This window comes from Nasonia vitripennis, chromosome 2 (genome assembly GCF_009193385.2).
Source record: "Nasonia vitripennis strain AsymCx chromosome 2, Nvit_psr_1.1, whole genome shotgun sequence".
In the NCBI taxonomy this organism is placed as follows: domain Eukaryota; kingdom Metazoa; phylum Arthropoda; class Insecta; order Hymenoptera; family Pteromalidae; genus Nasonia; species Nasonia vitripennis.
In genome coordinates, this window is record NC_045758.1 from 5,176,009 (window position 1) to 5,195,831 (window position 19,823).

Consider the following 19,823-nt stretch of genomic DNA (forward strand, 5'->3'; position numbering starts at 1 on the left):
CGCGAAATTTATTGAATATGTAGATGAAATTTAGTGTGCGCCTCCGGGGAACGAGCCCTGCGCGCGCGCGTGTGTGTATTACGGTCTTCGTTTTTTTTCTCTCTCTCTCTCTCTCTCTCTCGCGGCTCTTTTAGCTTCGGAGAATCGAGCCGCGGGATAAAAAGACTTGATTTAGGGCGGTATTTATTATTAGGAGCAGATCGCGGCTACCGGCTTTTTCTTCTCCTCGAGCGAGTACTTCAAAGGGACTCGATATACGACGCGCTGCTATCATCGGAAGTCGTAAAATTTTAATTTTACGCGTGTGTGTCTTCCGATGATCTATTTTTTTTTTTTCCTATTTTCTAAACGCCGATTAGCGTATGCATAGATATATAGAGGAAACGTAAATATATCTCAATCGGGTCACGCGTCGACGCGAAAACACGTATATATATTGTGTGCCATGAAATAGAAACATAGACACACACACGGCGCCAGCGAACCTGGAAAAAAGAGCCGGGAGAAAATTACGCGCTCGAACGGACCGCGCTCTTTTTGCGTAACGGATTAGACTCGCGCGCGCGAGTGCGCGGATTCGATTACCTCTATAGCATATACGTTACAAATCAATGCAAGGACTTACGTAAAGGAACACACAAGCGCCGCCGATGATATGCAGAAGCTCGCGACTTTCCATACTATGTTTGTACCTGTGCACGAGTCAATTCGCGGACTTGCGAAATGTCTCGCGATCGATAAGATTAAAATCGGCACACACACACACAAAGGCTTTCCTCATCCGATGCGCTTATACTCGTTAACGAAAAGACAAGCGGTAGCCGTTTCGTCCTTTCAAGGCTATAAATCTCCGGGGCTGGAAAGCGCAGCGGCCGCCGCCGGCGCTGATCTTTAATGGTCCTCTTAACGTCGCGCAAAAAAAAAAAGTACGCGAGAGTCCTTGCCGCACGCGCCTTATATGACTCTCTTTCTCTCTCGCTTATATATGCGCGCGAGCGCGTGCAGTTCTCTCGATTCTTTATTGTGAGAGCGAGTTACGAAAGACGACTCTGATTCTCTTTATTTTTATCAACAAAGCGTTGATTCCCTCTGTACACGCTATTAAACATGCTATACGTATAAATTAATAAATTTTCAATTCTCCCACCTGTCGCAGGCACGACAACGGACCTGGTGCCTCAGCTGCTGGGCATGTTCGACGAGTTGGCCCGAGGCAAGGCCGAGCCGAGCATTAGCCAGGAGCAGCATGTGGCGCTGCAGAAACGCCTGAGTCTCGTGCAGAAGAGGAAGAGCAGCTGTCGAGTCTCGCAGCTGTACGCTTGCAATAACTCGGACGACATAATGCCACCGGCGCCGGGGGACGAGGCCGAGATCAACGGACACCACGCGGTCGTCGGCTGTAACCACCCGACCATCGTCGTCGAGGACAAGAGCAGTCCGGTGCTCGGTCGAGGGAGTCAACAGGCTTCGCCCGCGCCGCTTAGGTGAGGCTTTGAAAAATGCTTGCACTCGACTCGATGCACACACTCGAGCCTCTGTTACGCGGGTTTCGGCAAAAACTCGCCGCCGCATATCCGCTCTCGACTGTATCTCCCACGCGCGTGACGTCTTCGCTCTCATCTGCCTTCCGTTCTCTGGCCTCTCTCTCTCGCTCTCTCGAAATGAGTCGCGTAATCGCAAATTTATCGCCGATTATAAACCGCGCGGGCAATCGTCGTGTCGGCTCGCTTTTAACACGGTTTTTCGGAGCTTTCAGCCGCGCGGGTTTACCGTTAATCCGATTTGCTCCTTAATTCCTCGGTTCTATATGGGCGCATCAGCGTGTGTAAGGCAAATCGAACGCGATATGTATAAATACACAGCTCCGGTTGATTAATTTTTATTTTTACTCCTTGTATACAGTAAACTCGCAGCTCTCGCAACCCATTAACCCACTTAGCGCGCGCGCGCCCGTTCAATCTGGCTCGATTGATAAAGCGCGTATGCGTACGCACCTGTGACGTAACAAGGCGCGCGCCGTGTATCGTAAATATTCGTAAGCGCGGGTGTTGAAAATCCCTCCATGGAGAAAAACACGCCAGCGCGAGAAACTCTCAATCAAACGTATATCCTCGTCTATGATACGCGTCATAATTTTCCTCGTCCCGCGCGCGATCGCTGCAGTGAAAGTCAGACATCATATCCGCGCATCATCCTTTCCAACATCAGAATTTCGATTCTCCAAACAGCCAAGGAGCCGCGAGTGAAAGCCCAATTACGACGATCCATCATCGCACATCAAGCTCGCGTGCGGTGTTCATCTATCGTTTATACTCATTATAGATATAATAACGAATGGTTTTTCCGATGTCTTAACAGGTACAGCGGGCGAAGATGCCGCTCGCAGCAGCAGCCGGGCAGTCGGCCGGTCTCCGGAAGCTCGATAGCCTCGAGCACCTCGTCGAGCGGCTGCAGCAACCAGGGAAACGCGAGCAGCGCGGCCAATCCATATTTGGCCTCGGTCGAATCGCTCGCCGACACTTGCGCCAGTTCTCAAGGTAAGAGGCGCCGCAGCCGCATCTGTGTCTACCTGTACACTGGAGAAAGGAGTCGAGGCGTGTTATGCGGATAACGAGAAAAGCTTCGGATTCTTCTGCAGCGCTTATACAGTATACACAGTTTATAAACATCGCGATACTCTCACTTTTTGGCAACGACGGTGTTTCACAATTGGCTTGTATAAAGACTGCGCGCTTGATCTTATTCAATCGAATTTCGACAAACGCTCGTGTTTACCCTCAAAGCTGCGCGGCGGACACAATAGGCACTTGCTGCTACTGCTGCTGTGTGTGCCGTTGCGAAATCGGCCCGAAAAACGCTCGTTTTTTTACCTCGTCGCGCAGCAGCAGCTCCTTTACATAAAACTGCGCCGCACTTTCACTCGCCGCGCTGGAAAAAGAGGAAGGAAGCACGCGTGTCTGTCCGGGGGGGTACGGCACGAAATGCACGATTGCTGTGCGCGGGCGGCAATGTAAACAGAGAGATGATGATCGAGGAGAAATCTCCATACGCCGTGGCGCATAGAGAGAGAGAGAGAGAGAGAGAGAGAGAGAGAGAGAGAGAGAGAGAGAGAGAGAGAGAGAGAGTAATTGGCTTCGGGCCAGATAAAGTCGCTTCGATGTTTCCCACAACTACAGAGAGCTGTTTATCTAATTTTGACTAATTGCTCCGAGATGCTTTTATGTAATTCGTAATTTATGCGCGTACGGGAGAAAGAGAGGATTTGAGATATGCCAGTCGTGCAGCGACGCCTTATCTTAACGCGCTGTCGGTTTTGATTTAGCGCGAGCGAGGCGCTTCGTTAACGCGCTTTGAAATAAGGAGGCTCACGCGTGAAATCGCTTTCGCAGGTTCCGGGGACAGCGGCGTGGTGACGATCTCCGAGTCCAGCGTCAACGGGCCCAGCCTGACGAGCAACGGCAGCGGCACGGGTCGACCGAACGGCAAAATACGCATGTCCGAGGTCGACCGAGCGACGGCGGCGAGATTCTTCGACGAGCGAAGGCCGAGATACTGTGATCCACACCGTAGCCCCGTCGAGAGGGTCCTGCTGGAGATCGTCGACACCGAGGCCGTCTACGTCGAGCACCTCCGACAAGTCATTCAGGTCGGTACATACACTACAGTAAACGCCCCGATATCGTCGATTTTTTGTCGATGATAATCGTTTAATTTCGATCCAATTGCAGGGGTATTTAATTTTCTGGAGGGACGATCCCGCCTCGCTCATCAGGGATCTCGAGCTCAACGGACTGTTCAGCAACATCGAGGATATCTTCGAGTTCAATCGGAATTTCCTCTCCGCCCTGGACAGCAGCGGACTCGACCCGATAGCCGTTGCCAATACCTTCATAGAGCACAATTCTGGCTTCAAAGTTTACACGGAGTATTGCACGAATTACCCGACGTGAGTACACCGCCCGTTCGTTATATCTTATCGCGCCTGCTTATCGCTGCAGTCGAGTTCATCGGTGATTTTGTTACTTCTTTCTAACAGAACCGTCTCGATACTAACGGAACTGATGAGTCAAGAGGTGATCGCCAGAGCCTTCCGAGAGCGTCAGGCAGCGCTGGGCCACCTGCTCCCCCTGGGCTCGTTCCTCCTGAAACCGGTGCAGCGGATCCTCAAGTACCACCTCCTGCTGGAGAACCTCTCGAAGGAGTTCGAAGCGAAGCTCGAGCTGGAAGGCAGCGACGAAGCCGACAACTCGAGCGCGGCGGAGGGTAGAGCAGCTCTTGAGGGAGCTCTGCAGGCGATGACGGGCATCGCGAGGCACATCAACGCGATGAAGCGCAAGCACGAGCACGCCGTGCGCGTCCAGGAGATCCAGTCGTTGCTCTACGGCTGGCCGGGACCCGACCTCACCACCAGCGGTGAACTCATCGCCGAGGGCAGCTTCCGGATGCGCGGAGCCAAGGCGCCGAGACACGCCTTCCTCTTCGACCGGATGCTTCTGCTCACCAAGAAGCGCGAGGACGGACTGCTCGTCTACAAGGCCCACATACTCTGCTCGAACTTGACGCTGATGGAGAGCATTCCCGGAGAGCCGCTCAGCTTTCATGTGATACCGTTCGACAACTCGCAGCTGCAGTACAAGCTGCAGGCGAGGAACCTCGAGCAGAAGCGCGAGTGGACGCTGCAGATCAAGAGGGTGATACTCGAGAACTACAACGCCGTGATACCGTCGCACGCGCGACAACTAGTGCTGCAGATCGGTCAGAATAGGTCGGAGGACGACGCTACGCCAGAACGATACAAAAAGTCCTCGGAGTATTTCGACAGCAGGAAAGCGGACCGGGAGAGGAGGCGATCGGAGACTGGTCTCAGGCAAAAGCTGAAGAAGGGCAGGAAGAGTGATGTGTCGATAAGCACCGCTGAGGTGCGTTTGAGTTACCTTTAGAGTTGTGTTTATGTTTTTTTTCTTTGCGTGGAATTTAATCGAGATTTCTTTCAGAATTCGCCTATGGTCGCGCGAAAGAACCAGTCGGCGGAGTCCATCCACTTCGGATCTAGGGACGAAAATCTTAATCGGAGCTCCGAGATTCGAGGGTCAAAGATTAAGGTCAGTACGCACTAACATCTCGACCTACCCGATGCAACATCTAGAGCTTGAGAATTAAAAGATTACTTCTATCCTCAACAGGATCGATTCACGAGTTGGAGGAGGAAATCCGAGCCAGGTTTTCAGTCCTACATAAACCTGAACCCATCGGACCACGAGGAGACCGAAACAGTGGACGCTACGGCAAACGACAGCAGCAGCACCACGCCAACTCAGGACCTAGCGGAGAGCAAAGACGGCGAGGCACAAACGGAGCCCGACGGCAACACCACGACCGAGCCTCCGAGTCCCTCTTCACAAACCAAAGAACCCAGCAACGTCGACGATTTAAGTAAAGAGCTCAAGAGCCAGCAGAGCGTCGAGGAGATAGTCGGCAACATCCTAATGAATAGTCAGGAGTTTCAGAGACGCCTCGACAAGCAACATCAGCAGCTTCCTCGTAACCACAGCGTTTTACACAATAGTATTCTGAAGCAGCGGATCGCGAAGAGCGCGGCAACGCTCGACAGTTCCGAGGAAGAGGATACGGACAACGAGGACAAAGCCACGAGCAACGGAGGCACTTCTTACAACAAGTCGCGCTCCAGGTTTTCGAGGCGGGAACAGTGCTTCGTGCGCGCCGTCAACGCCTACAATCAACGCAGTTTCCGATCGCAGTACGACAGTTTCCGCAACGTCGATACTCTCGACGACTCGATGCTTCAACGGCAAAATTCCAGTTCTGCGGCGGTCAGGACCTCGACAACTCGTTCATCTAATCACGAAAAGCGATCGCCGCCTGAAAGCTTCAAAAAGCCGAACTTTGGCAGCGACAGTCGGGTTATCAGAACGGCCCTGCGCATTCGTGAGGACTGCTGCGACTCCGGCTCTGAGCACGAGGATCGGGAAGAACCGATATACGAGACTCCCATGATCGTGAAGAAAGATGAAGCTGTCGTCGACGATAAAGGTACGACGAATATTCATTCATCGGATTCGTGCAACAGTCAAAGTTGTTCTCGTTACCTAATATTTCATTTCCATTGCAGGTAATCTGAGCAACTACGACAATCTCCAACACGCCTGGCACGACTGTCTAGAGACAGACGACGGCACTATCCAGGACTGTCCAACAAAAGCCGCCGTCTGGCTCACCAAGCTCTGCGAGGGTTTACCCGACCAGCCGCAGAAGTGCGGCTCGCTGCCTCGCAGCTTCCAGATGATGAACGCAACAGATGACGACCTGGGGCACGTGTCAAAGTCGCGATTCTTGCAACGTGACGGTAAATCTATGACCGAGCGCCCCTTCACCATCGCCTCGGACAAGCCTGCAGAGATCAATCTCGAGGACATGGAGCGCTACGCGTCGACGTGTCAGGGTTCCGCGAGGATAGCCAAGTTTCCGACCGGAGGCGGTTCGTCCACCTCGTCGTCGACGTTTTTTTGCTCATTGGACGACGCGTCTTTCACCGATACGGACTCGATGAGCAGAGGGACCACGCTGTCGTCGAGTACTCACGTGCATCCGGATCACAAGATCTATCGAGCCAACAGATCCGTTAGCAAAGGTAAGAAATGTGTCTTTGACGTTTTATGTAATGGCTACATTTATCGTCTACTAACTGAATAAAACTGGTAGTAAATAAGGCCTAATTGCCTCGTGATTTCGATTTGAAAGCTTACACAACTATACTTTTTAAAAACATTGTTATTGGCTACTTAAGCAAAATTACCTTCTTACGTAAACGATCGATTTTCACTAAGACACGTGTAACGGCTTGCTTTTCAGATCTAACCAGCGGTACGATAACATCCAATTACTCGAGCTCAAGTATCCGCAGCGTGCTCTCGAAAGCCGGCAGTCGCCTGCAAGGTCTGCGATCGAGTCAAAGCACCGAAGCGCTCGAGTGCAGCGAGGAGATCGAGCGCACGCGCTACTTCCGTTCGTTCAGCAAGCGCGGTAAGAATAAGAATAGTATAAAGTCCTCTTCGAGGGACACCATCACTTCGGACGTCGAGGAAGTGGTCGGCTGCGTCGTCACGAACAATAACAGCAGCTCCAAGCTGCGTCTCGATCATTTGCCATATCATAAACAGGGTAGCCCAAGCCTGGGCGCGCGCATTGCCCAATCGGACTACGCGGATCCGATTAAATTGTTTGCCGAGAGCCGTAGGAATCTACTCAGTAGCGCTCATTCGATGCGGAGCGTAGTCGACAACGAAGAGATGGATGATGGTCACGACGAGGTATTTGAGACGGTAGAGGAAGCGATCGAGGCTCTGGAGAGCGATAGCTTTTACGAAAAGTCTTTTGAGACGATCGAGAACTACGTGGAGGGCGAGACTGAGGAAACCTTCAGGGATAGTGCAATATTTAGCGATGTCGACGACTCCAGCCTCAAGTCCACCGAAACTGCAACGAATGGCGGCAGCGCGAGAAAAGTCCCGCCGCCGGTACCGCTAAAGAGGAAGCTCAGGCGAAGTATTGGCCTTGTTAGCGAGAAGCCCGCTGTCACGCAGAAACCAGCGCACCTTCAGCTCCGGGCCAGAATCGTCAAGTGTCGCGGCTCGAGAACCGTGCCCGCCAAGGCAGCGAACACTGGTAGCACTGAGAATAAGGAGATGATAGTGGACAATGCAGGAGGAGCGACCGTAGTTAGAGAGGATGACGTGTCGGCGGGACAGAGTCAAGTGGGATGGGTCAAGAAGATGGTAGGGCAACTGCAGGCACAAGTTGATGCATGATGATGAAAGGCGTGATTATTCATTACTTTGTTTTTTTTTATTTTTGCCGTATAAGTAAGAGAAAGCTCTGAAAAACTGGCTTCTCTGTTACCCTCGATTGAAAGATTTCATTGAAAACGTTGTAGTTGTAATTTTTTTTAAGTAAGCGATTAACCGTGGTTGGCAACGTCTCGAAGAGATTATACAATGATATGAAAAAAGGAATTGATTGGAAAGTGGTAGAGATAAGCTACTTAACTCATCAGCCAACCTCGGATAATCAAAATGATAAAATTAACAAAAACCAATAAAAATCGTTTATTTATGACTGAGTTTCGTGTAGTTTTCAATGAAATACTCTACAGGGTTTACTATTTTATGGTATGACTCGACTGTTCTGATTTTTCGCTGAACTTTCTCATCTTTGTAGCAAGTCTTGAGTCACGAGTTCGTTAAGGGTTATTTGTGTTAAAGAGAATATAGTGTATATTTAAGAGGACGATGTTAATCGGAGAAAATGATGAGAGTTAAATTATTCAGCGTGGAGTCAGCGTTTAAACCACTTGTTGAAGTACGTAATGTTCCAGAAATATATGCTTGTCCTTAGAAAAGATAACTTGTGATAAAAATTGTTTCATTCGTCTTCATTTTTAATTTCATGTTTGCGAAGATTGTAATAATTTCTGTATGATTTCTTTGTTTTGGTGTAAAATTGTTCCTTTCATAATCAGCATTCTTGTACATTTTTTTTAAATATAAACTTTCAGATTTGCAAATTTGAATGATCAGATTTTTAAAATAATATAGCAACTTAAAGGTAAATATGTATCAAGGAAATATGATATTGCGTCCACAATAATGTTATCGTCAAATTTCAAAAAGATAATTATCATTGTTAAAAATGAGATGTTCAATTTCTAAAATATCTACTCAATGTTTGATAGAGACAGTGAAACAAAAAATTTTAAATATTTAAACAAACATATCTCTAGATCTCGCAAGATCAAAATACGTTGTTATGGTGTCAACTATTTAAAAAAAAAGTTCGTCCATATAATGTTAAAAAAAACTTTGAGCCAAAAATTGTTGATTAATATTGAAAATTATGAATATGAACTCGAGACATCAAGTCCACCGAGGTAAGGCTGAGTTTTTGCTATTAGTTTATCTGCGATGGTGCAAAAGTATACACAGCGGTTAACTTTAATGCGGTTTAAATTATTTTGCAAGCGGAGAAAAGTGACGGGACAAGTTGGCCATAATGTCGTGCGATAAACTTTTGCATTTTTACTACTATAGCTTTAATCTTAATGCAAATGATTTTCGAGTCTTTTTGAATCTACTGTTAAACTGTGTTATAGTCTTGCATAAGGCAAAGTACAAGTATTTTATAATTATCATCGTTACAGTAAATATAGAAAGGGCTTTTTTGACGTTGATGGAATCAGTCTGAGATATACTGGATTTCAAAAGCACAGATCTCCATCCATTTCAAATCGATTTATATAAATTTATGTAGATTTATGTACATTTTTAACAAGAATTTACAATGAAAAGGCTCGTATCGAGTTATAAATAACATTAATAAATGTACCTTTATCGACAGATTTTTTTGTGTTGATCTTTTATTCACCCTCATACGCATTCCAAGTCTTAGAAAGTACATGGGTTATACATAAGGATTAAATAAAGGCTGTCAAAGTGATTTTAAGAAACAAGTTTTATTATACGAGAAGTTTCTCTATGTACAGAAACATCGGCTAGTCGCTTTTACACATGTAAGCAAATGATAATAATTCATCAAGTTGCGACGATTTCCTTCAATAATACAATAGAATCATGTATAATAATCACGATAATAAATAGATTCAATACTGTCCTATAATCGATAAATCCCTATACATTTTATTTTTTTTCTCGAGTAAAAAAGACGAACTACATATAATAATGACGAAGAACAAGAAAGAAAAAACAGGCGAAACAGCCGAAGAACCGAAAGCAGCGACGCTTCGTTATACACATTATGTACAACTGCGCTAGCAACGTTTATTTATCATTCTCTAAAACGCTCTTCTCTCTCTTTCTCTCTCTCTACGCTTCTAAACGACGTATTTTTTCTCCTAAATCTAAGTACTTTGCTAATCTTGACTTTCTATTTTTGTCTTGATTCCTCTCTTTGAATTCGATCTCCCGACTCCCTTCGCTAACATTGTAACGACTACCGCACACGCATCTTTTCGTCTCGAAAATTCGCGAGTCGGCTCCCTTGCTTAGAAAGAATAGAACACATCTCTTTGCTAATCCCTGCTCGGATGATCGCGAGGTGAATTTCGCGATGCCTCAAAATACGCGAGACGCGTAGAGTTTCTTTATTCTTTTTGTCGTTTTTTTTTATTGCAATTATGTTATCGAAAAATATTTAGGAATAAATTTTATTCTAAAATTTAAGATTGTCTTAAAAATGTAACGTAAAAATCAATTAAAAAATAATTTATACACAAGCTATGATTATTAAATAGACAATTAGAATAAATATTTTTTAAGGATTTTTAAAATTTTGAAATTGAAATTCAACTCTATCCGAGCGCTTCTAAATATATATTTTATCTCTGTCTGCTCTACATCATACGATTTACCTCTTGTAGGACTTGGAAATAAACTTTCATGGAGTTAATGCCTTGTTTAAGCTCTATTGTTGCTCCGGGAACACTTTAAAGCGTTTGCTTTATTAGTTTGCATGAATACCCTAAGTTTGAATCTTTCTAAATTTTGTACTGTTCCCGCAGCGACAAAACTTTTGCATTCGTTGATTTCCAAGTTCCTAGGGCATCTGACGTCTTGCCCGAATAATAAAATATCATTTGGTATGATTGTGCGGAGGCAAAGCCGTTTTTTACCTTGTTTTATTATTTTCATTTTGTTTATAATTTGTGGTCGATGCTGACAGGTACTTTTGATCGCAGTGCTAGTCTTCCTACTTCATCTATGGGATGCTATTCATTTAAAATGTTTACCTTTTTATTATCAATTGTTTTTTTTTTACCTGCATAATTTTTCTTTTTCCGTTTATACATTTCTATTCAATTCTATAACAATCTGCTTCAGCCGCAGAGATTTCTTTTGCGTCGTCGAAGTTTGTAAACTTTAATTTGTAAACTTTAGACTCGTACGTTTTACGATTGTTTTAATTATACGATTTGTTTATGATACTGATTATTTTTTCTTCAAAATTATATATTTTTCTCTGGTATTACTTTTTTGAAAACTAAGAGCTCTTTTTATTATGTTGAACATCATTTTATTGTCCAATGTCTTTTTTGTCCCTCTAATTCACTGCGAAATCAAAGATCAATACACAATTGTAAACTCAAAAGTTTCACTTTTCGTCGATATGTCGGCGAGCTACGTAATACGAGGTAGAGTTTGATAACTCTTTCTAAAGAATGGGGAAGACAGTTTATCTAACTTTGCGGCTTTGACCAATTTTTTGCTACTCACAACGATACGTTCGCTCTTTTCTCATCGTTCAATATAGTCAGCTTATCATCACCATCATTATAATTTACCGTTACGTTTACACGTAGATCATCATCGCTCCCTTTTCCAGTATCCGATCTTCAAATCGTCGTATAACCCCCATGGCCCGTGAACTTCGGCACTTCGTCGTGTCGTCAAAATAACTCAAAGATTCGCGGAATGCAAAAGCTTCGATCACCTCAAAGCTGTATTATTAACGTTTACGGCTTAAATGGAGTATTTTTGCTGGAGATTTCGCATTTCACTTAAAGTTTCACGAAATCGAATTATAATACTTACAGGCCGCTGTGTCGTACAGCAGCTCTTTAAGAACAGTCTACTTATTGCAGTCTGCTGCGATTTTTTTAATCGTCTCACATTATCTTTGCTCTCCACGGACAAAATATAAAAGCTTCGTGCTTTTGCGCAGCTTCATTATCTTCTAGTAAAATTAGTAGCTCGCTTCGTGACCCGCGAGGATGTAGAGATCAGCGCCTTCGCTCTCGTTCAACGTGCCAGTGTGCACTAAATGACTCTCCAGCATGACAACCCTAAAAGTTGAACGTTGCGTAAGTTCATTGTTTCAAGCGTTTAAGTTTTATGAGTCGTTAAATTGTACACTTACTTGTCGGAACCCAGCAGTCTGTAGGTTCGACTTGGATCGCTGATTTCTTGCGTAATCTCGCCGTTCTTGAAACTGCGACCTTGCATTCCGTGCTTATGAAAGGCAAGAACGCTATCCGGCAGGACGACTGTAACAATTGTCATTGTCATAATGCGATCTAATGAATGCAGTTGTATTAGCATACGCCAACTATACTCACTTGTAGATTCAATTTGGAAATTGAACTGCAGCTCTGCCATTTGTTTCTTACTCGTCCGCGGTTTGCCACTCAAAGTTACTATTTTCACCAAATCTAGGAAAAAATCATTTGTTAGAATCATCGATGCAGCCTTATTGTACGAAAACACCGCCATCGGCATACTTACTATCATAACAAACGAGAATGGCATCTTTTTCAAGCTGCGCTACACTAACTACTTGAAGAGTTTCTCTTCGTGGAATGACTGTCGCTAAAGAAACAAGAACATCAGTGTAAGTCTTAGCTGTACACGTTCCTAAGGTAAGCAGGCAACTTAAGAGAATCATAAATTACCAGAACCGTCCATCTCTTCTAATTCGTCGCTATGGAACCAACTAGCTCCTGAGTTCATGTTAATTAGGTCAAGTTTCAATTTATTTTGATGAAAAACTTGCTTGACCGAAACGCAGACCATCGGGTATTCCATTTCCGGCGTTATGATCATTTCAAAAACGTTTAATGGCGAAGGCAGTGGACATTCGAAGTATTTTAACAGCATAAACTTGTTTAATGGGTCGTACCACTGCATTAGAAAAATTCCTGCTGGCAACGCCCCGCACAAATATTTGTACCTGTAGTTCAAATCATAAGTGAGCAATAAACTCTTATATTGTGTCAAATGGAATCGGTAATTTAAATCTATTTTTACGTACCCATTGTATGGGTTTCGACCTACGCAACACTTGGTGCAGCCTTTTGTGTCGGGCACGCGAGTGGTAAGCGCGAACTTCCTGGGCACTAATCTCTCCGGGATTTTATTCATGTGCAGCGAAAACCTGTGCGTTTGCTTGCTCTGCATTGCTAAGAGGTCATGCCTGTAGAGCTGTGGTGTTTTTCCTGAAAGTGATTAGATCATTATGACGTATAGCCATTCAAATACGTGTTCAAGAATGCAGTTTACTAATGCGTAGTGACTAATTACCTGATAGAGACATTAATACGTCTTTAATGACGTACATCCAAATCGTCCGCCTTGGGTACAACTGATCAATCGCGGTCTCGTGCAGCTCGTTCAGATTGAGGTTGTAGATTCCTTCTTCGGCGGCAATTAAAAGGTGCTGATCCCTCGTGTCCGGATGAATCCAACTAGCCGTACAGTGTATTCTCAAAGGACACCCGTTGAATACCTAATACGACACATTGTTAATTATTCACCACGTGCAAAATTACGCAAGTAGATAAGTGTCGAGCATGGCAAGTCAAGCGCCTCAGGCTACCCGGTAAGAATCTACTTACGGTTGAAAATGAAAGTTGTCTGACGTTACCTTTGAGAAGCAAGCTCCCATGTGAACTTTTGGCGTCGGCGGCAGTCCATTACTAATCGGCCTCGGTGGCGTGTGCCGCTTCCTGTCCCTCCTTCGTGGTGGTACTGGTGGTGTGTCCGAGAGTAGGTCGGGTCCAACGCCCTCCTCACCGTTGTCCGACACTTCGTTCTCTCCTGAAAAATTGGCAGAAGTTAATATCTCCTTCGATAATGCCGAAATCGCATAGAAATGTTGAGTAATAATAAGCTTTTTTCTCATGTTTTTATTCGTCATAATGCAGGAAAATTGTATCAAGTTCAAGTACGCCTTTTGTTATTTTTATAAGCGTCATGCTTTCTTATATACGTTGAATTGTGATACCTGTGCGATTGCTTATCGATTATTGTTAATAAATTTGCAATTTTTTTTCAATATTAATACTAGTTATGCATTTTTCTAGTACGATTTCGAAAGTGAAAAGTGATTCGTTACGTACTCAACCCCACATACAATGCCGCTAATTTTAACAGTTAACACAACGTAGGTTACATTTTCCCTGAAAAATGAACATATAATGCACACAAAATTTAAAGGAGATACCAGCCATCTTTCTTTCTGCATAAAAATACAATTATCTCCCTTAAATTGGAACGCGCAGAGCAGCTCGAAAACGTAGGCCACGCATGGTTAGTACAGTTCAAGACAATCTCTACAAGAATCAAATAAAAAAAAAAAATACAGCAGGTGACAGCGCACAGTATAGCAACAGAAAAAGCTCAGTTAATCAACAACATATATACAGACAACAACAATAGACAGCTCTACACAAGAATACATCGATAGATTCGAAAAATTCGCTTGTATTTATTTAATCTGAGGCATGCGTCTGATTGATTTGTGGTGCAGGCGGCGATTACCATTGGACTGGGGGGAGACGTCGCGCCTTCCGGCGCTGTCGGAGAGCGAACGCTGACGCTGACCGCTCTGGGCTGCGGCAGCAACAGTCAGGACCGCAGCACCGGCACCTCCGACTCCACTGACGCCGCTCGAGCTGCTGCCCGAGAGCTCCTCCATCGAGCTGTGCAGCCGTCTCGGACTCGCTTGCGACCCTGCTTTTTCGACCATAACACTCTCTGTACACATTCTCGCACGCCTGCCTGCCCCCCGTTTCTTTTTCGTGTATCTACATTTTTTACATTGTGCTTGTGCATCCAGTAAGCTTTTAGCTTACTCGATACAGCCAAAAGTGTCTTTAGTTTTATGCTTGTCTGTTCGACTCAGCTGTCTTTTATCAAACTAGGTACATGTTACGTCTTACTGATTTTCTGTACAAGCTCAAACGATGTTGAAAAACAAAACGAAACAACAAATAGTAATAATAAGCTCATTAAACAAAACATGACGGACAGAACCCGTTGATTAAAAACCCCAAAGTCCTAGTCTATTAAATAAACTCGCCACTTTTATATTTATAAAACATAAAACTTTTAATTGCATCGACTAATATTCTACAAGCTCTACGACACTTTTATAGACGATCGACAGTTAATTTTTTTTATAGCAAATCCATATCTTACCTGACAAGTTGCCGTAGAAACCTCGGTGAACCTCGCAGTCGTTCGACGTTTCGCCAAGGGGTAATGTCGCTCTGAAAAAACAACAAACTAGATCAGTATAGAGTCGATTGCTTGGGTATGAAAAAAAAAAGATAAAGTGACGAAATCGGATTAGTCTTTGGATTTCGGTGCTTGTAAAAAGTAATAATTAGATCAAAAAACACGAAAATATAAAGCTACACTCTAATGTCTTAAGCCATTTCGAGCTTCGTCCGATACATTATCAAGAGTTCGCTTATATTCTACTTACTGCAGCGAATACAGCTGGTCACAATGCCCGGCAATTGCATTTCCCCTGAACATACGAAATTATCTATTTTTACTCTATTGTTGTTTTTTATCTTCTTTCATGTACAGCTCTCAACGATTTTTCAAATATTCACATATTTTGTTTACGTGTAAGAGCGCATGTGAAACGTTTACGTTTCCTACACTGTGCTATGGAGTTTTTATAAAAGTTTCTATTTACATTTATATATTACAGAAAAGTTACGAAATTTTAAGTATAGCTTTGTTAAGACTGCGATATTACACTTTGCAAATTTAACATTAGTTATTAATTTAATATCCTTTATCCTCTTCACTATCGAAGCTCGACAGAAACTAAATTTTATTAGAGCTTTATTTGTTAGGAACAATTTGCATGGAAAAAAATGTACACATAGTTAGTTGACATTTTGAACTTATATTAGAGATGATAGCAAGGCTGAAGCTTCCAGTGCGACAGTTGTGTGAAATTAAACAGACGAGAAATGAAAGAAAGCTTATTAAAAATTCATGCATAACATAACTTCAGTAGAGAGACGAACGAGACATACACGTGTCATGCAAAACATTAATATATTCAGTGCTTGAGTGTACCTTTCAAGAGGTTATTCAAATCTAAACGACTGTACTGAATACATTAGTCCAAAAGAATCAAAAACAGAGAAAAAAATTGAACAAAAAAAAAATAAATCGGTGTTTGATAAATTACTTTAAGAAGCGTGGTGCAGCAGAGTGTTAAAGTTAGACTTGCGCGATTGCGAGTGCGAGGGAAAAGGTTACCTGCCGATACCTTAGCAACAACTCCTCATCAATGTACTGCAATAGACTCCTGTTGGGAGAAATTATGAAAATTACAAAATCATTCGAACGAAATCAAGGCTGCTGAAAGAGCAGAAAATTAAAAAAAAGAATTCTCATGTAAAACTAAACGTAAATTTAAGATTAAAAGTAAAAATTAAAATGGATAAGTAAATCATTAAAGTAAACTAATTTATTAGGTACACTCAAAAAATATAAATACTTACTTCAAATTCAAAATTACGTGAAAATTAAGTACAAAACGTGTAATCATAAAAACTAAGTAAAAAAAGGTAAATAAAAAAGAAAGCTACAATCAACAAGTAATCGTTCATGCTTTGATTTCATGCAAAAGAATAATAAGGAATTGTGCAAAATTGAAGAGAAATAAAGTTTTTTGTTTGTCAACAAACAGCACGTCGTAAGTCTTTCGTGTAAAAATGTTCATTTGTTTATGATTATTAGGTTTTTGATGAGTTATTCCAAACTTTGCAAAGTTACATTTTTTTTTTAACTTTCCTTCACCATGAATGTTTTACCTGAGGCTCATACGAAAGATCTCCGTGCCAGATTTGCTTCTGTGTTTGACTTTACTATCTGCATCAATGCTACAAAGTTCACAAAGACATGTTTTTCTTGAAACCGACACCTTTACTGAATCAATGATCGTGAGACGGAGAAGGATAAATTTTGTAACTCTTGCAGACAAAATCGAATCGAGATTATGAATGGCTGATAGTATCAATGAATTATTTGTTTAGAAATGTTTTATGATAGAAGCGTATCTACAAGTATCGAGATGTAGAGTACTTGTGAATGAAATTCATAGCAATAGATAATAGTCGAACGTACGAAGCCTCAGCCCTTTTCCCGACAAACGATCCCTGTCTCAGCAATTGCATTTCATTCGTTGCCCATTTCTATTCTTCCGTGATTGAAATTTCAACTTACTTTTCTTGGCTATCCTCGAATGCGGACCCGATGCCATAGTCTGGATGCACATCACAGTTATGAACAGTCTGAACGAGTGAAATGTAGAATGTATTACAATGTTTACTAGACGTATCAATTAGAAATAAATAAATGACTCACCTTAACGTTATTCATGATGTCTAAGAAATCCCATGCTGGACTATTATCAACTGAAGGCGTCGTCGAATCCCTTTGCAGTGTACCGTCGTCTAAGTTAAGTCGATCTAAAAGAACGGCTAAGCGTTAATATTTTTGTTTTTTCGTCAAATTTGATAAGGTAAAATTGTAGATGCTAAGTAGAAGTTAAGTGGAATGATGTACAATTGTTGCAGAACATTAAAATGTACAGTAACTGCAGTTTAATTAACACAAAAGGAGTCGTTCATGACTCATCATTTAGTGAAGATTCGCTTTTGTTGATGTTTTTGTTTTTGAAATAAAAGGAGGTCAAAGAAACCTGCGGATAATTATTGGTTATTTTTAACGTACCATCGCTGTCTAATTGTGAAAAAGGGCTCTTTGGTCTTGACTTTGCTGTATGCCTTGATGCGATGCGCTGTGGCACATTAGGTACAGCACCATCCTCATCAGGCTCCAACTCTGCGAACATGTGGCTAGGATTCGAAACCTTCTGCAGTAACTCCAGAGCAAGTCGTTTACTCATCAGTTCGCTTTGGAAGAACGCGTGCTGAGAATCGAAACAAAGTTTGGTTTGAATAGGGCACGAGTATGCAATAGTTTTGTGAGAAAATAATACTTACCTGCAGAAGCTTTTCTGCTGTTGGCCTTTTCTTAGGATTTTTAGTCAGCGCTACTTTTACAAAACTGTGAAACGTTTGACTCCATTTGTCGCGATCCTTCAATGTCGGCGGTTTAAAACCAGATTTCGACATTAGGAATAGTGCTCTCATCGGATGGAGATCAAACATAGGAGGTTGTAATTCTGCTAATTCTATTGACGTTATACCGATAGCCCAGATATCGCAAAGTTGATTATAACCTCCTTTCCTCTCGACTGCTGCTACCTGCAAAGAAAGTAAAGCGTGAGTAAATAACAATTGATATTATGAGAACAGGGAAAGAGTTATTAAATACCTCTGGAGCCATCCAATAAGGAGTGCCAATGAAACTCTTTCTTTTGTTTATTGTTGCCGTTATTTGTGCTGAAACTCCAAAGTCGGCAAGTTTGACATCACCAGCCTCGGTGAGCAAAATATTGGCACCTTTAATATCTCGATGCATTTTGCCCATACCATGAAGGTAAGCTAGACCAAGCAACGTCTCTCGGCACATGTACGCTATTTGTATTTCAGTTAATGGACCCGTAACTGCAAATAAAACAAGGATGAAATAAGCACTCGGAGACACTGCAAAATTACACCAGCCACGTACTGTGATAAATATCTTGGAGCGATCCACCACCGCAGTACTCCATGCATATCCACAACTTATCCCTCCTGAGATAACTGCCGTAGTAAGCGATGATGTTGGGATGCAAGCAATCCCTCATCATAAGGATCTCCTGCTGAATGATGGCAAAGTCATCACCTGTGGCACGGAGAATCACAAAATTCAAATCACTTTGTTCGTGAATAAAAGAGCAGCGCACAGCAGCAGCAGCAGACCACTTACCAGGCTCAAGTTTAATGACCTTGATGGCAGCCAAATCATTCATGGAGAGTCTCTTGGCCTGGGAACAGAGAAGAGTGAGAACAATTAGCCGCAACCTCTTTTAGCCAGACAAAGCTCCCTAATCGCTCCAGATCCCAAAGACTTTCTCAGCGCGCGCGCCCGAGCGCGGTTATTACAAAGAAAAAAAAATAGCAGTACACACGCACACACACACACACTCACGCGGAAGAGGAAGGCGTGACGTTGAGAGCTACTACTTAAGATAGGTGCAAAAATAAGAGGAGCACGAAAAATATCAAATTAATGGCTTTGAACGTCAGCCGAGGTATAAACAAATAAACGCGTGAAAAAAAAGGCTGCTGCAGATTCCATCGCGATTTGGCACACGCGCGCACTCGCTGCAGTTGCTCACTTTGTAAACATCGCCGTAGGTCCCGCTGCCGATCCTCTGGATGAGCTCGTACTCGTCCTGGGGATTGCGCCTGCTGATGTCGCTGGACAGGGCGTTCGCGTTGACCGCTGCCATGATCCCTAAACTCGAAGGGAACACTAGGTACTCAGCGGAAGACTCGGATTAGCAGAAAGCTGCGACTGGGCCGTCGTCGACGAGACTACATCATCGGGAGCGAGCGAACGTCCGGTATATCCTTCCAACACTGTGCGCGCGCGCGAACACTGGGGGCTACAGTAGGGACACTGGTGCACGCAGTCGAGGCTCGCGATCGCGATACGAACGAGGTAGAGAGTTGTGTTGTGCTGGGCAGCTCAGACGACAGCGTGTCCCGCCGTAGCCCGGAGTTGATGTGGTGCAGCGAGCTGCTCGACTCCCGCCGCCATCTTACTCGCTCTGTCTCGCTCGCGCTACTGTACGCTGACTCTATAGCTAGCCCCGTCTCTTTCTTTCCGCGCGACGACTTGCGCTTCTTTTTTTTTTCACACACACGCGCGCGCGAGTACAGTGCGCCGCGCATGTACTTGTATATATACTATATAGGCATATATGAGGATTGAGGGGGGGGGGGGGCATGCGTGGAACAACTATATAGGAAAAGGTGTGCGCTGGATCGCCGTGAAGCGATGCGAGGGTCGAGGCTGGATTATATACTCGCT

The 19,823-nt window shown here is 43.8% G+C and overlaps 2 protein-coding genes across 14 annotated transcripts in view; one reads left to right on the forward strand and one right to left on the reverse strand.

The window, feature by feature from the left end:
- LOC100121913 overlaps positions 1-9,412 on the forward strand; it is a 35,166-nt gene extending 25,754 nt beyond the window's left edge. For all 3 annotated transcript variants that reach the window (XM_008211476.3, XM_001605470.5, XM_008211477.3), the window contains exons 2-10: positions 1,157-1,484; positions 2,359-2,537; positions 3,390-3,646; positions 3,729-3,946; positions 4,037-4,919; positions 4,995-5,102; positions 5,184-6,051; positions 6,131-6,649; positions 6,871-9,412. In XM_008211476.3, coding sequence (XP_008209698.1) covers positions 1,157-1,484; positions 2,359-2,537; positions 3,390-3,646; positions 3,729-3,946; positions 4,037-4,919; positions 4,995-5,102; positions 5,184-6,051; positions 6,131-6,649; positions 6,871-7,826 — 4,316 coding nt within the window. In that variant the 3' untranslated portion in view covers positions 7,827-9,412. The remainder of the gene's footprint in view (positions 1-1,156; positions 1,485-2,358; positions 2,538-3,389; positions 3,647-3,728; positions 3,947-4,036; positions 4,920-4,994; positions 5,103-5,183; positions 6,052-6,130; positions 6,650-6,870) is intronic.
- Positions 9,413-9,858: 446 nt separating this feature from the next.
- LOC100121928 (mitogen-activated protein kinase kinase kinase kinase 5) lies at positions 9,859-19,632 on the reverse strand. Of its 11 annotated transcripts, XM_008211478.4 has the most exons (21): positions 19,126-19,632; positions 18,714-18,771; positions 18,474-18,629; positions 18,177-18,409; positions 17,843-18,106; positions 17,571-17,769; positions 17,202-17,305; positions 17,061-17,128; positions 16,649-16,717; positions 16,102-16,140; positions 15,295-15,339; positions 15,006-15,076; positions 14,346-14,537; positions 13,450-13,622; positions 13,107-13,311; positions 12,838-13,021; positions 12,479-12,756; positions 12,312-12,395; positions 12,146-12,238; positions 11,947-12,073; positions 10,757-11,872 (listed from the first exon to the last, which is right to left on the reverse strand). In XM_008211478.4, exons 1-21 carry the CDS (start codon positions 19,237-19,239, stop codon positions 11,773-11,775), a joined length of 2,856 nt encoding a protein of 951 aa, XP_008209700.1. In that variant the 5' UTR covers positions 19,240-19,632; the 3' UTR covers positions 10,757-11,772. The 11 variants fall into 11 exon arrangements, with proteins under 11 accessions (XP_008209706.1, XP_008209700.1, XP_008209703.1 ...); XM_008211481.4 differs by lacking the exon at positions 16,649-16,717 and having other exon boundaries at positions 19,126-19,579; XM_008211479.4 differs by lacking the exon at positions 16,102-16,140 and having other exon boundaries at positions 19,126-19,579.
- Between the last annotated feature and the right edge of the window lie 191 nt (positions 19,633-19,823).